We start from the raw sequence: 14,750 nt of genomic DNA on the forward strand, positions 1-14,750 counted from the left end.
CGATTCCGATTATCCACACTGCATGTCAGAGAGCAAGATGTTCAGAAAATTGATCTGAGAGGAACGCAAGGCAAGAGGGATATTTAATCCCTCCCAATGATCAAGCCATGTCCCTAAATCAAGACCCGTCGGCCCGTAAGGGGGGGGGCAGGATATGGCGTATCCGAGCCATGGGAGTCGTTGGGTCGCTTCGAACAGGCTCCAATTTTAGTCGCTTCGGTTAGATTCTGATCCACCAGCCAGTCGTTGGTGGATCGGAGAATTCGGCCGACCAGAACACAGACCTTCTGGAAGCATTCAGCGTGGAGTCTTCCCGTGAAACTAGATTAAGACAGGACAGAGGAGTACCTAAGGTACTATCCATGATCTCCCAAGCCCAGTGGCTGTTCCCTTCCCGCGGCCGCCGCGGAGGTTGAGTGGGCTGGGACATTACGCCAGTCAACAACACGCAAAGCCTGTAGTTAGAATGGCTTCACCTGCTCTTGCTTCTCGGCCAAGAACTGCTGCTCTACCAGCTCCCCTTTTGTGGGGGTTTGAAGGAGAGGTGGATTGATGATCATGGTATGGTGTCTCGGATATAACACGAGGTGTACACTACTTACCAAAGCCAGTGGTTCTCAACGCAGTTTGTTAGCAAAATGTGACACACGAGGCAATTAAGATCAGTAGTCGGACCATAGAAGACAAGTGCTGGCTGAGTATTTAGTCTTGAAACCGATTTAAAGGTCAGTTGGCTGGCCACGCCACCGGAAACGAAGTCGCAACCTATACATAATTAGTAGGTCAGAGTCAGTCTGAGCGAGGGCGGGTAAAGACTTGTCTGGGCGTGGTTTTTAGGCAGATAACCGTGGCCTTTTCGTGGGTACCAGCTGGGTACACACTCCTATCGTCAAACCCGCCCTATTGCCACGCGTGCAACTTAGGGTTCAGCATATGTAGATAGTACACCTCAACATTCCACACCATCATGCAGGTGGACAGTCGAGCATGGCTCATTACCTCCGCGAAAATATTATCGTTGTCAATCTGTCCATTGTTGGCCATCTTGTTAATAGGGTCAAGATTCTCTAAAGGGATGTAGATATACGCCCATGACTTAGCGCGGAGTGGTGATTGTATCGAAAATTGCCTCTTATTCTGAACGCATTGTTGCTCTCCAGCCGTGAGTCATCGAGATATACTCATGGGCCCGACTGAATACCAGCGAGTTCTCAGACTGAGATAGCAACGACGTTATCGTCATCCAAATCTGGGTGTCGAAACCTACCTGAGATCTCGGTCCCGAATATCGCCCCATGATGAGTTCTCCGGACCGAAACCAATCCCAGTCATGATTCCCATTGGTATTTCAGGCGACTACCACCGCATTGCTTCCTTCGATATCTTTTCTCCATCATCTATTCCATCCTCAATGCAAATTACCTTACAAACCATGGATCAGAAAGCACAACCCATCATCATCGTCGGCGGAAACGTGGTCGGCCTCTCCGCTGCCTTGAGCCTCGCTGTCCAACATGTGCCTACTGTGGTCATAGAGAAACATCAAGCGATCTCTCAACACCCACGCGCCATGGGTTTCACTCCGAGGACCATGGAGATCTTTCGCACATTTGGTGTCGCTCACCAAATACCTCAAGTACCCCGTGATTTCGAATTGAAACGTGCCCGCGTGGACAGCCTGAACGGGGAAGTGGTAGGAGAGTACAACCTGGGAGGATACTGGCGAAGGAGAGCACCGTGATAAGCCTTCCAGAGCCCCAACAGACGCTGATTCTCCTCCGAAGGAGTATTCGCAGTTCTCCGGGGCTGCTATCCCTCAAGATCAACTCGAGGCTATTCTTGAAGATGCGGCCCTGCGACATGGTGTGGATATCCGGCGAGGGCTTACTGTTGTGCGCATTGAACAAGATGCGACTGGGGTAGCAGTGACTGCTACCGATGCGGAGGGCAACATATCCCAGCTTCGCAGCCCTTATCTGATCGCTGCGGACGGCAGCCACAGTGCCATTCGGGAGCAAATGAACATTAGACGTCAAGGTCGAGGGCCCATGCAGACCATGCGCAGTGTGCTCTTCCGGGCCGCCTTGGACGCATATACGAAGGGTGTACTACAGTTTACCATCGAGCAGCCTGACCTCAAAGCTTTCCTGACCACCTACTCGGATGGCCGCTGGGTTCTCATGTTCTACGACGACATTGACCGAGACGAGCAGGCCCTTCTCACCGAGATCCATAAAGCCATTGGGCGTGACGATGTTGCTGTTGAGTGATTACCACCGGCCGTTGGGAGCTAGCAGCTCTCATCGCAGACAGATTCCAGTCAGGACGGATCTTCATCGCCGGCGACGCGGCGCACACGTTGCCTCCTAACCGCGGGGGCTACGGAGCGAACGCGGGCATTCACGATGCAGACAATCTTGCGTGGAAACTGGCATCAGTGTTATCTGGCCAGTCGACCCCGGAACTCCTCGATACCTATGAACTTGAACGGCGTCTCATCGCACAACTCCGACATGACCAGATATTCGTCCGGTCCGATTACAAGATCCATCTGAACGAGCACGCGATCCCGGGTCAGAAACTGGACAATGACGCGATGGAATTCGGCGAGCTTTATGAGTCGAGAGGCTTCGTTGGTCTCAGTGACGACCTGCCCCCAGCGAAGAAGCCCGATGACTGGGCAGGCCAGCCGGGTACGCATATCCCCCATTTCTAGGTTGAGAAGAACGGGGGGGTCGTTTCGATTCAAGCGGTCATCGGAAGGGAGCACTGGTCCCTTGTTTCGGAGAATTGTGAGTGGAAGCAGGTTGTTGGCCGGGTCAATCAGTGGTCGAGTGTGTCGTTGGAGTGCCTTCACATTGGGGGTGACATTGATATTTCTGATACCCAGGTGTTTCGTCAAGCTATGGGGTTGTCCGATAAGGGTGCCTCTCTGATTCGACCAGATGGGTATATCGCATGGCGAACCACAGATATGCCGCCTGAACCGTCCAAGATTTTCTATGAAGTCCTCTCTCAGGTCTCATTTGCTAAAATATGATTGAGATCTTCGTGCTGGAATCCATCATGCTTCAGAGACTGCGGTAGTTCTGTGATCCTGATCGGAACCGAGGGACGCCCGAGCCCATGTACAAACTCTAAGCCCGCAAGTTGTCGGCTTGACTCCTCTCGGGCCCGAAAACCACACGGGACCGAGGTGTACCATGTCAACCCGCTAAGAATGAATCCGACCGTCCCACGTGCCTTCAGGCCTTCGACCTCATATTTAAGAGCACAGATGGCTTCTCTCTTGTATTGGCAGTGTACCAACTTCCAGCACGAATGCACATTCGCCGGGTGTCAAGATATTTCCGCTTTGGCAGCACTATATCATCAACATCGACCCCGTTGTTAAACTTATCCATGTGCCGACATTTCAGGCGCAGATTGTGCACGCCAGTGCTGATTCATCCCAAAACTCCAAACCCCTTGATGCCCTGTTATCTGGCATCTATTTCATTGCTGTTGTCTCCCCAGTTGACGAGGAAGCCCAGAACCTGTTGAGTGAGACTAAAGCTAGGCTTCTACTCAGATACCGCCCTTGAGCGGAGCAGGCACTGGTAAATGCCGGGGCTCATGAGAACCAATGAGCTGATGGTGCTCCAGACGTATCTTTTGTACCTGGTGAGTGATCGACGTGTGGCCTCAATACCGGAAAGCAGCTGATGGAAAACCCTGTAGTTCGGTGTGATGAGTTGCACTGACCCACGATCTTTGTTTTTTGTCTTACTGTTGACTTCATGTTCCCAGTGGGGTGGGGGCGGGCCTTCGACGGCCGAACTGGGCGATATAGAGCGCGACCAGCTCTTCTATTGACGCTTTGCAGATATTGGATCCACACCTGCGATGCGCACAAGGGAGAGCCTCTCTGGCTTTACTTGGTATACGTGGATGCATGTCCCAATGCCAGGCTGCCTGTTTCTTGCTAGCGAGTTGCAGCAACGCACCACGGGCGACTTATGCGAGCGCGCGTAGAAGGCGCTGTGCAGCTACTATATTAATCGGTCTCCGGACGGCGATATGCAGAACCCAGTGCATTTTGCGTCCTCGAATATGTTGCTCTCGGGCTGAGATGGACATGCGGAGGCTGAGCGGCGACAGGGACGTGTCAGGCAAGCTCCGGAACTGATTATGCGGCTGCGTCAACGTTTGCGCAAGAGGGCCTTCCGGTCTATCGCAGACAGACATACCCCCTGCCGCTGAAGTAGGTAGTGCTGAGGCCAGTCAGGAGCTGGATAGGTTACCACGGCAAAGTGTCGCCACAGAGTCCGGAACGGTTTCGAAATACCGATAGAGCGATGTCTGGACTGGTCTGCCAGAGGATACGGAAATGCACTGGACGCAGCTGCTGCAGTACGGGATGTTCGAAGGCTCTGGTTTCTGGTTCTTGGCTGGGCCTCATCAATGAAAAACGGCGGCTCGCTGTGAGCATCAACATCTTGCATACTGCATGACAACGTTAGGCACACTGTAGGCATCAACATCAATACAAACCTGTAGAGTAGACCTATCACCCAGGTAGGCGCCGAACGCCAAAAATGCGCTTCCAAGAGACAAAATGCTGTAGTTTTCTGCCACGCACTCGTGCGAGACGGCGCTATATCTAAGCAGGACTCTTACACCGCTCACTTCCAACACAAAGTAGAGTATAATCCAGTGCCATATCAGGCTGCGAACCCAGACCTGTCACATGCAGCCACGTGATGGAGCTTTACGCGTCCAATCGAGGATGAATCAATACTCCCGAATGTCTCAATCCAACTTACACAACGGCGGCTGTCAGGCATTGTGACTACCGGTGATCCACGACGATAGTAAGGAAGTGCTTGTGATTGAGTCTCGGGAAGTCCAGTCAAATGATTCAGTCTACAAAGTACAAACACCTGCATATCTCGCTCGGTGGGTCCCGAATCCTGTTGGTCTGGGCGTTGCTGATGCTTTCTAGACCCATTATACAGAGCCCAGTATACTCCACCAATCCTTCCTCCGGACCTTAAATCTCGAGCTGCGATGGCACGCAGACTCCGCGCCTCAAGTTCTTGAGAACAAATGTCCTGGCGCATCGTTGGGCTCCGAAGACCACATAGCCAAGATAATTACGCTATGTGACGAGCGCAGAATGCTCCGCGAGGGCCAAGGAGCAATATGGCTCCAGAGTTCCATTAGTTAAATCATTTACTGGGTGTGATTCCACTTGAAGGCCCAAACAAGTCGGTACTGTGAGACTCGAACTGGTCATGGATCTCCAATGACTCGATCGGCTTCGGAAAACCGGCACGGGCGGCAACCCGGACCGGCGTTGATTGGTTCGTGCCTGTAAGTTAATGGTCTTTCCTTTCCACCCATTACATGAATGTGTCGTCAATGTGTGCTTTTTCTATGGAGAAGTTTCTCCAGTTTGTGTTGAGTCTCCACCTCTCCATGGGGAATTTTGGATGACCCATGAGTTTACTCAGTATGGCAGTGAGCTCATCGGGATCTGGGGTAATTCCCGGGGATCTCAAGCAAAGCGCCAGCTCGGCACACTGAAGTTTTTGCTATGCAAAGGGACCTAACCTATCCTAGTGACATGGGTATCAAACGACTGAGACAACAACCTAGTTTACTGCAGCCCCTCCTGGGACCAGTGATAATGGGAAGATCGTCGAGTCATCCGGATTGCGATACCGGTGGTCAAGTAATTGAGAAGGTACAAATCTGTCGGCAGACTCTTATCAGCGCAGCTTGTCGCCCCACTCTCTTGTACCTCCCTCGCCAATCTTAAGCCTGAATTGTATTCCTGGGCCGAATCTGCAATGGTTTCCAGGGCCGCTAATTTTCAGAATGCAACCGTCCATGTCAATCCCACGCCTTCAAGAAGGCTAGCTCTCGCTCCATGTCGGGCCCTTCTGGACTTGATTTTCTCGAGGTTGCTGTAACAGACTCTTTACTAGCTATCTTCCAAGCTGGTCCCCTAGAGCTTTACTGGTCCAATGCTCAGGTGCTACCTATATGAGAGACATCATATCATAATTTATAATTGATACTGGAGAGGGTAGAGGGGCAGAATCGCCACTTCTCGAGAGCTCTGAAAAGACCTAAAACAGCTGTTATATTCTCTGGTCATCATCCTTATACATAATCACCGCGATCTAGAGGAAGTCTTCGAATCGATAGCCGAGACTCGCCTTTGTTCTCCTGGCTGTGTCAAGCCAGACTACGATGTCTTCTCCGCACAACCTTCCCCGGGATGTCGACAAGACCGTTCGACCCAGCGAGGAAGAAACCACTAGGCAATTTGCGCACTCCATTGCGGAGACAACGTCCTCGGAAGAGACAGTCGACCAAATCGAGGCTCTAGCCAACATCCAGACCAGGACCTCGCGCATCTCGATACCGTCATTAGTGCGGAAAGTGACATCTATCGGTACGACTGGAACAACCGACCCGAACTTTGAGGTCGACTGGGAGGATGAATTCGATCGGACAAATCCGAAGAACTGGACCCTCGGGTACAAGGCCATGGGAATGCTGTTCCTATCATATAACACGCTCATTATGTGAGTGACAGTCAGATTCCCTTCGTCGGCCACGTCTATACTGACACTCTTGACTCCCGATACCTAGCGTTCTCTATTCGACCTCGTACACATCTGGCATTTCTCTGATTGCTGCCGAGTTCGACGCTTCTACTACCGTGGTCACTTTAGGACTCACCATGTATCTTATTGGGCTGGCCATTGGGTCCATGTTTATGGCTCCATTGAGTGAGCTCTACGGCCGAAAACCCGTGTCTATCGGCTGTCTTCCAGTCTTCACTATCCTGATCATCCCCTGCGCGGTCAGTAAAAATCTGGCCACCTTGATCGTCTTCCGCTTCATTGGAGCGCTGTTTGGCAGTGTGATGATCTCGACGGCCCCTGGCATGGTTGCGGATCTTGCGCACGACGACCAGCGCGCGCTGGCCATGTCGATCTGGAGTATCGGTCCCCTCAATGGCCCAGGTATGTGCAGCTGTTCGGCTCAAGAGATGGGGATCAGAAAACACTGACTGGAGACTCAGTGATTGGTCCGATAGTCGGAGGGTTCGTGACGCAGTATTTGGGCTGGCGCTGGATGGACTGGATTGCTTTGATCCTGTCCGGCGTCGCGCTGATTTTCTCGTGCATTCTCAAGGAGACGTACGGGCCCATCATCCTTCAGCAAAAGGCGGCTCGTCTACGTAAGGAGACTGGGGAATCGCGTTGGTGGTGCCGTTACGATCAGAAGGCCAGTTTGAAGGAATTGCTGAAAATCAACCTAAGTCGTCCGTTTGTCATGGCCGTCACTGAGCCTATCTGGTAAGATGTCGCCCCTTTCTCGCACTTCTATGCGAAGTTGACCTAACGCATCGACAGTATCTTCTGGAACATCTATATCGCCATCGTCTACGGCATCCTCTACCTGTGCTTCACGGCTTACCCGATTGTCTTTCGCCAAATCCGGGGCTGGTCTCTGGGCCTGTCCGGCCTGGCCTTTCTCGGCATCGGCACAGGCTGCCTGATCACCATAGCTTGCGAGCCACTGATCCGACGAATGATCAACAGTCATCAGATCGACCCTGAAACAGGCAAGCCCCCGCCCGAGGCCATGGTCTCGATTGTCTGCATCTCGGCGCTTCTGATCCCCGCGGGCGAGCTCTGGTTCGCGTGGACCGACTCCCCGGCCTCGGTCCACTGGATTGTCCCGATTCTGGCGGGTATCCCCTTCGGTGCAGGCAACACGGGGGTGTTCATTTATGCGACGAACTACCTGGCGGGCAGCTACGGCGTCTACGCGGCCTCGGCCATGGCGGGCAACTCGGTCATCCGGAGTATCCTGGGCGGCGTGTTGCCCCTGGTGGGAACGTACATGTACTCGGGCATCGGGCCGCACTGGTCCGGGACGCTACTGGGGCTGCTGGAGGTCCTAATTGTTCCGATTCCGTTCGTATTCTACAAGTATGGGTACAAGATCCGCGAGAGGAGTACTCTCATCCGGCGGATGCAGGAGGACAAGAAGCATCTGGAATTGAAGCGGAAGCGGCAGTTGCAAAGAGGCGAGATGGCGGCTGTGACGGAGAAGATGAAGACGGAGGCTTGATTTGGAGAAAGGGCCTTTACCAGGCATAAGAAAATTGACCCAAGGCTTTAGGGTTGGGAAAAGTATTATACCCTTGTGAGATTCATGAAGAGACGAACTTCGGCATGACAAAATGGCATCAGCCAAACCTTAGCACGGTGTCTAGTATTAAAGCATAATTTATCCTCGCCGTGAGATGATTGCAATATTTAGGGCATCCGTAGCAGAGTACTGGACCATCAATATACTTAGGCACGAGCGTGCAATGAATCATGCATATTCACCTCAACTTAAACGACCCTTGATTCCGCCTGATGCGCCGTTCGACCTCCAACGATTCAGAGAGAATCCGCTCATACTCCCCGAGCTCCACAACCGCAGGGATCACCAGCACTGCTTCGATGCAGATGTCCGGGAACACACCGGCAGGGCCAAAATCGACAACCTTTCGTCTTCTCACATAGCCAAGCACATTCACCCACGCACCCACACGCAATTCCTCTGCCGTGACCGATTCCAGCACGGCATTGATGTCAACTAAGACAGAGGCTGGCTCCTGCGGGGGTTTACGGTGGGGGTAATTGTGCTCCAGCACGAGGTGACCCGTTGGTATCCGGTAGGATCTCACGCTAAAGGAGGTAAAATTAGCTTCGGAGATATAGATAAGAAGCTCTCATGGCGGCACGTACCAACCGAGGAATCGGACTTTGGTGTCCGCTTGAAGAGACGGAAGGTTGGAGAGGAAGCTGCGTATCGAAGGAAGGGGAGCATTCATCCTTTGAGAACGGCAACATCAGGAATCGGGCAGTGAAGGCATGACTGGTCCCGAGAGTTGTTGCTAATTAGTGGGAGGGTAGAGAGAGTATAGTTAGTGACTTAAGGTACTGAACTACCAGTGACTGCGGGAGATGATAGCAGCACGTGACATATACCCCTCGATAGGCTTAGCGCCCCATGTCATCGGGAACGAGGGGAAACTGGTGGAAACCAGGCGGAGGATCAACTCGTTGCCTTCTCTTGCTCTCTACTCTCTCTCTCTCTCTCACTGCATCTTTCTGGTTTCGAATCTCGCTCTTGCTTAGTCTTCTGGTCACCATCAGTAGACCCGCATACTCACCCCCCAGTCTTCTCACGCCAATCACACAGACCCGATCTGGTGAGATCCACCTGACACCAGCCATCGCCTTGCGACTTCATCCCACCTTAAACTCCCTCGACCGCCTTCCATCACCACTCTCCGAGGATACCTCACCCCTCCTTCCAACAACCCCTCCTCTTCAGCTGTGATACTGCGGGCTGGTGTGCAACGCAGACCTTCGCAGGGAATCCCCCTTACCACGCACACTTCAGATCTCCCCACTCATACTCACATACCGACCTTATCAACAATGTGGTCCTGGTTCGGCGGCGCCGCTGCTCAGAAGCGGAAAGATGCGCCCAAGGAGGCGATCCTCTTGCTCCGTGAGCAGCTGGACATGCTCCAGAAGCGCGAGAAGTACCTTGAAAGCCAGATGGACGAGCAGGATGCAATTGCAAGGAAGAACGTGACGACGAATAAGACCGGTATGTGTGTGTCGTTTTTCTTTTGTTGTTGTTGTTGTTGTTGGTGGTGCGCGGGGTGGTAGTGCAGCACAACGGGGACTAATCATTCGAACGTTTAACACAACGCAGCGGCTAAGAACGCCCTCCGACGGAAAAAGAACCACGAGAAGAACCTCGAGCAGACGACGGCGCAGATCGTACAGCTGGAACAGCAGATCTACTCCATCGAGGCGGCCAATATCAACCAAGAGACTCTGAATGCTATGAAGGCGGCTGGTGCGGCCATGACGCAGATTCATGGTTCGATGACTATTGATAAGGTTGATGAGACGATGTATGTGATTCTGGGGGCGAAGTATTGTTATGTTGTGGGGAGGGGGCGCGGGCGCATGGAGCTAATTCATCGATGTTTGGGACTACAGGGACAAACTCCGCGAACAGCACCAACTCAGCGAGGAAATCGCTCAGGCTATTACAAGCAACTCCATCACCGAACAACCGGACGAGGCAGATCTCGAAGCGGAGCTCGAGGGCTTGGAGCAGGAGGCTATGGACGAGCGCATGCTCAAGACCGGCACCGTACCTGTCGCGGACCAGCTCAATCGGTTACCCGCCGCTGCCAACGGAGAACGTAAGTCTCCCATCTCTTTCTGCCTGATGATCAGCAATCCTCTTTCTCCTCCGAAACAATACTAAACCCGCTCTAGTCAAAACCCAACCCGCACACACCGAGGAAGAAGACGAGGAGGCGGAGCTGGAAAAGCTTCGTGCCGAGATGGCCATGGGATAAACAGGGGTTCTGGGCGCTGTGCACCCCTTCTTGCTTCCTTTATACCTTGCCATCATCTTTTCTCCGAATTAAATACATTTGGTCTTGTTTGCCATTTGCGCCGTGTTTGTTTTCTTCTCCGTTTGTCTCGTGCTGGATCTTACACCTCTACCTCTCTTTTGCGTCTTGGAGTTGAGCCGCTTTGCGCTGCCTTGTCTTTCTTCTCGCAACACTACTACTACTACTACTACCTACAACAATCGCATGATGGAATGAATGAATCAATGTCTAACTAGATCTTCCTACTGTCATTCAAGGACTGATTCTACTTGGAAGCAAATGTACCCTGCTCAGCTGATTAGGTGACCAGCAAATCGTCAACCACCATGGTCCCCAAAACAAAGATAAGCCTAATCACTACCATTCGGAAGGCAGCCATTGTCCCCCACGAACACTAGGGACTAGCAGATCAAGCCGCGCGAGAAAACGCACAGAGATAAGAAACACCTCGAGAAAGTGGGCAACTCCCAGGAAGGCTCTGAGCAGGACCGATAATGGATACCAACTTGCAGAAGGAGGAACAGGGCGCGGTAGTGGTGTCCTAGCTAAAAATGCAGTGGCCGTCATCGGCTGCCTAGCTTGTAGGCAACAGTCAGAGTTATACTTACCTACAGAGTCCTTTTCAAGTCGGTTCGGTCTTACCCACTTTGACTTACTTCGATCCAATTGAACCTTGTTCAATGTATTATGGTCATACCCATACCTATCCTAGGCAATGTACTAATGACCCAAGCGCCTCCTCTATTTGGAAGTGGAAGTCAAGGATAAGCAAGGCAGACGCATATTGAGTCTAAGACATAAGGCAGAGCCATAAGTCAACCGCGTGGGCTAAGTTATAACCCAACTACCATACACCTACGATCATCTTGGTAGCTTATACGATAAGCTAAGCAGTCCTATTGCCCAGCGACTTTCATGGTGATATCGAAGGACTACTACTAAGGTAAAGCTCGAGCCCGGGTCCGGTCTAAGGTACCTCGGTACTTGAACTCGCAGGTGTTTTGAATCAGGTACATCCGCATCTCTATATTCTTATTCAATAGTATTGTGCTCTGCTTCGATTTCTGTTCTGGAGACATACCAACCACGCAGTCCATAATAAGAAAGAAAGATGGGGAGGGATACAACTAGAGCCGGGATCCTCAGGTCTTGCCCCTCTGAAAATCTGAGTGCCACTCTTCACCCACTGATTACTACTTTAACTTCAAACAGTTCTCTGGTGTCTATCTGTCGCCCCTAACGTACAGTTTGTCTAATTTGGCGGAGAGGGACTGATTGCGGAGACTTAGTAGTAATGTAATTTAATGTAATTAAGCTACCCGGACCCTTTTTGGAACCAGACAGGCTGCTTCAGAGAAACTAGATGGTCGATGATGTGATTGGGTCGAGGCTGGAAAAGAGTGGGTAATTGTGGTTTGGGGAAGATGCATCATCCCATATGTAACTATAAGCCTCGACGGCATCAGCCACCAGCCAAGATTCTTGTCCCAGCCAACAACAGAGCTAGTGCTAATTCTTGCCTTGTCTGGCACACAAGTATTTGCTGCTACAAGGTTGCCGTATCAATGGAGGGAAATGAACGTCAATTCGAATTCTATGCGGGTCATGGAATAAAGAAATGGACAGACATCACGTCGACGCATCTTGGTCTACGCCAGAGCATCTCCCAGAAGCATACCTTACGCAAATAGATCCTCTAGCTATCCAAGGAACAAGAGTATCACAGACTAAGGCGACGCAAGTCAAGCTCCAGCCATCAGATTAGATAAACTATTAATACACATTTCATGTCCCAATTGATCGATGGACTTAAAATCGAAAAGCGCCAACTCCAAATAGAGAAATCTCTTTTGCAGCAAGAGAACAACAGAAAAGAAGAAGAAAAACAAAAAACAAAAAAAAAACCATCCATAAGAACGCGTGACCTGACACCTCCGCCCCTGTGCCGAATAGATCGATTTCCTTGAATGAAAAGGATGAACATATGGAAATGTGAGTATACCGGTAAAAGAAGACGCCGTTGCATGATTTGCATGATCAGTAATCGAGAGGAACGTTTATCGTAATACCATTCATCCGTCCCCATGGCAGCGCCTTGCAGTGCGATGCAAAATTACTGGGCGTTTCCATTTCTGCCTTGCCTGCAGGGTCGGTCATGGTAAGGAAAGAAGAAACGCGCACATCAAGGGAACCAGGCATAGCTCTTGAGCGGATTGCTACGAGCTCCGTCGGTGGCCTCGCTGCCCCATTTCATTTTCCACTGCAACTCACTGGCGGCAGCGTCAAGAAGAGCTTCCTGGCAATCAGAGGGGAGTTCCGCGAGGATTTCGGGGCTCATGAACTCGGCATGCGTTGGATCGGCAACGCTGAGGAATCCATTGGAGCCGACGTCGTGCACGTCTCCGTCCGGACCGGGTATGCCGAGGTTCGAATACGGAGCAGCCTCGTAACGAACATCGTGAATGGCAAAACGACGCGACAAGGCCATGGGGACGGTGGAGAAAATGGTGGTCGGTTCGGGGTCGGTGGGCTCGGCTGCTGTTGCCGCGTCGCTAACTTCTTTCATCGATTCATCGACTGGCTGCTCGGCCGGAACGGTTGGCTCACTGGTGTCTTGGCCATTCGTCAATCTAAGTGTCGACATGCCCTGCGCCAGTCGACTCGCAAGACGCGGGTCAGGAGGCGGTACACGCTCCCAGCGAGCATGAGAGGGCTGCATAATCTTCGGGTACTGCATGATGTTGGTGTGGATGTCATATTGGCCTTCGAGGTTCATGCGACGAGCCTGAGAAATAAGGCTGTTGAAGTTGCTGTATCCATGTAATTAATATTGGATGAGTAGGCATTACCAAGGGACACACATACCTTGCCTCGCGAGCGTGCTCAAGCATCCAATTGTCGCCCGTAACTGTGACCTTGCGCTTCTTTGAATCCACAACCTTACCAGTGGGTAAGGGGGCTGCGGGTGTGGTAGTGTGGTAGACGCTACTGGCTCCATGCCAGGCAACATACTGGTTCTTGTTATAGGGTTCTCCCGGGGGAGGGAGTCTATCCTCGGGAACCGCAAGCTCACCCTCCACATCTCCCCGTTCTCTTGCTGCCTGGGTATGATAATCGTCGATGACCTTTCTTCCCCCGACAATGATTTTGGCGCCGAATTCGCGGAATACGGACCTGGCGGTGACCACACCGATAGCTCGACCTTTGTACGAGTGGGGAATGATCTCTCTTTCAATCAAGTCGCGCTTGGCGTCGTCGTCGATGATGATCTTATACAGAAACTTGTGTTTCTGAAAGAACAGGTACGAATCCCTAAAGCCAATGCAGCGAGCCGGCTCGGTGGACAACATGTACTTCCGATCGCCACGGTTGAGGAGTGTGAACACACGGACCCTGTAATCTCGGCCACCCAGTAAATTTCCACACTTGTCGACCTTGGTTTCACCCTCCGGATCGTCGGGCAGGGCTACTTCATCATCGATGACATCCATCATGTTTCCTTCCTTATCAATTGGAACCTGCGTGACATGCGACGGTCCCCGATTACGCGCCCAACGTCCACCACTGGCAGCAGGCCGTCCTCGTCTTCTCTTGACTGGCGTGCTCACATGGATGGGCGGCGCGGATCCGTCGTCCGGCGCATCCCAATCTGGGGGACGATTCTTTGGGGGGCGACCTATGCGACGCTTTCGCGGGATAGCTGACATGCGACCACCAGTGCGCGTTGGAGTCTCGCCTCGTGATGGCGCGTTGGAATCTTGTGCAGGTGTGGCGGCTTCCTCGTCTTCCTGAGCAGGCTCTGTTGGGCCTACCATATCAGGGTCTTTATCCGACGCATCCCCGGGATCTTCCATGGCAGGAGAAGAGCCGCGCGACGGCGGCGCTTCAATCATCTCTTCGTCAGAGGCATCGGGAAGCGGAGGTGCGGCATTTCCTAAAAGGAAATCAATGATCGCGCTCATCAGTGATTCGATTTCGCGCACGGCTTGAAAAGCAGCAACAGAGGCGGAGTTTTGAACAGGGATGCAAAGGAGATCATACTCATAGATTGAGCTGCGGCTTGGGCAGCCGCTCGAAGTTTGCGGGCCATCGAGATTGACAGCGACTGTATTGAAGACGGATAGGTAGGAGGGAACTGGAACGGCACGCCAAACACAGTAAGGGCAGATCGCTCTGGATGTTCCTTTCCGCGGCATCGGACTTTTGGTTTGACCGAGAATCAGTATAGTCACGTGAAACAGCCTTCTGCCTCAGGCAGTAA

General features: G+C 52.1%; 6 protein-coding genes across 6 annotated transcripts; 4 read left to right on the top strand and 2 right to left on the bottom strand.

Annotated features, from left to right (window-relative positions):
• Positions 1-1,432: 1,432 nt before the first annotated feature.
• BP01DRAFT_376983 (uncharacterized protein) lies at positions 1,433-3,040 on the top strand (the record flags this gene model as incomplete). Its single annotated transcript, XM_025576985.1, has 4 exons — positions 1,433-1,693; positions 1,734-2,261; positions 2,291-2,693; positions 2,751-3,040. 4 exons carry the CDS (start codon positions 1,433-1,435, stop codon positions 3,038-3,040), a joined length of 1,482 nt encoding a protein of 493 aa, XP_025427494.1.
• Positions 3,041-3,128: 88 nt separating this feature from the next.
• On the top strand, positions 3,129-3,738 carry BP01DRAFT_166811 (uncharacterized protein). The gene has a single exon (XM_025570742.1). The coding sequence runs from the start codon at positions 3,322-3,324 to the stop codon at positions 3,541-3,543; it is 222 nt and encodes a 73-aa protein (XP_025427495.1). The 5' UTR covers positions 3,129-3,321; the 3' UTR covers positions 3,544-3,738.
• A 2,249-nt stretch (positions 3,739-5,987) lies between these two features.
• On the top strand, positions 5,988-8,139 carry BP01DRAFT_407030 (MFS transporter; the record flags this gene model as incomplete). Its single annotated transcript, XM_025578784.1, has 4 exons — positions 5,988-6,578; positions 6,646-7,022; positions 7,097-7,358; positions 7,416-8,139. Exons 1-4 carry the CDS (start codon positions 6,241-6,243, stop codon positions 8,137-8,139), a joined length of 1,701 nt encoding a protein of 566 aa, XP_025427496.1. The 5' UTR covers positions 5,988-6,240.
• Positions 8,140-8,194: 55 nt separating this feature from the next.
• Positions 8,195-8,970, bottom strand: BP01DRAFT_426310 (nuclear telomere cap complex subunit Ten1). Its single transcript, XM_025579788.1, has 2 exons — positions 8,808-8,970; positions 8,195-8,747 (listed from the first exon to the last, which is right to left on the bottom strand). The coding sequence occupies exons 1-2, from the start codon at positions 8,891-8,893 to the stop codon at positions 8,399-8,401; spliced, it is 435 nt and encodes a 144-aa protein (XP_025427497.1). The 5' UTR covers positions 8,894-8,970; the 3' UTR covers positions 8,195-8,398.
• Positions 8,971-9,118: 148 nt separating this feature from the next.
• On the top strand, positions 9,119-10,837 carry BP01DRAFT_360334 (ESCRT-III subunit protein SNF7). The gene is made up of 4 exons (XM_025575894.1): positions 9,119-9,681; positions 9,790-9,994; positions 10,083-10,291; positions 10,368-10,837. The coding sequence occupies exons 1-4, from the start codon at positions 9,507-9,509 to the stop codon at positions 10,448-10,450; spliced, it is 672 nt and encodes a 223-aa protein (XP_025427498.1). The 5' UTR covers positions 9,119-9,506; the 3' UTR covers positions 10,451-10,837.
• Positions 10,838-12,671: 1,834 nt separating this feature from the next.
• On the bottom strand, positions 12,672-14,579 carry BP01DRAFT_305537 (uncharacterized protein; the record flags this gene model as incomplete). Its single annotated transcript, XM_025572200.1, has 3 exons — positions 12,672-13,299; positions 13,355-14,423; positions 14,531-14,579. The coding sequence occupies 3 exons, from the start codon at positions 14,577-14,579 to the stop codon at positions 12,672-12,674; spliced, it is 1,746 nt and encodes a 581-aa protein (XP_025427499.1).
• Between the last annotated feature and the right edge of the window lie 171 nt (positions 14,580-14,750).

Source organism: Aspergillus saccharolyticus (assembly GCF_003184585.1).
Source record: "Aspergillus saccharolyticus JOP 1030-1 unplaced genomic scaffold BP01scaffold_46, whole genome shotgun sequence".
In the NCBI taxonomy this organism is placed as follows: domain Eukaryota; kingdom Fungi; phylum Ascomycota; class Eurotiomycetes; order Eurotiales; family Aspergillaceae; genus Aspergillus; species Aspergillus saccharolyticus.

Excerpts from the sequence above, each read along its gene's own strand:
- BP01DRAFT_360334 (XM_025575894.1), top strand. The coding sequence starts at position 9,507 with ATGTGGTCCTGGTTCGGCGGCGCCGCTGCTCAGAAGCGGAAAGATGCG. Across the intron at positions 9,995-10,082 it reads GATAAGGTTGATGAGACGAT|GGACAAACTCCGCGAACAGC; the intron begins GTATGTGATTCT and ends TTGGGACTACAG. Across the intron at positions 10,292-10,367 it reads CGCCGCTGCCAACGGAGAAC|TCAAAACCCAACCCGCACAC; the intron begins GTAAGTCTCCCA and ends AACCCGCTCTAG.
- BP01DRAFT_426310 (XM_025579788.1), bottom strand. The coding sequence starts at position 8,893 with ATGAATGCTCCCCTTCCTTCGATACGCAGCTTCCTCTCCAACCTTCCG. Across the intron at positions 8,748-8,807 it reads AAAGTCCGATTCCTCGGTTG|CGTGAGATCCTACCGGATAC; the intron begins GTACGTGCCGCC and ends TACCTCCTTTAG.
- BP01DRAFT_166811 (XM_025570742.1), top strand. The coding sequence starts at position 3,322 with ATGCACATTCGCCGGGTGTCAAGATATTTCCGCTTTGGCAGCACTATA.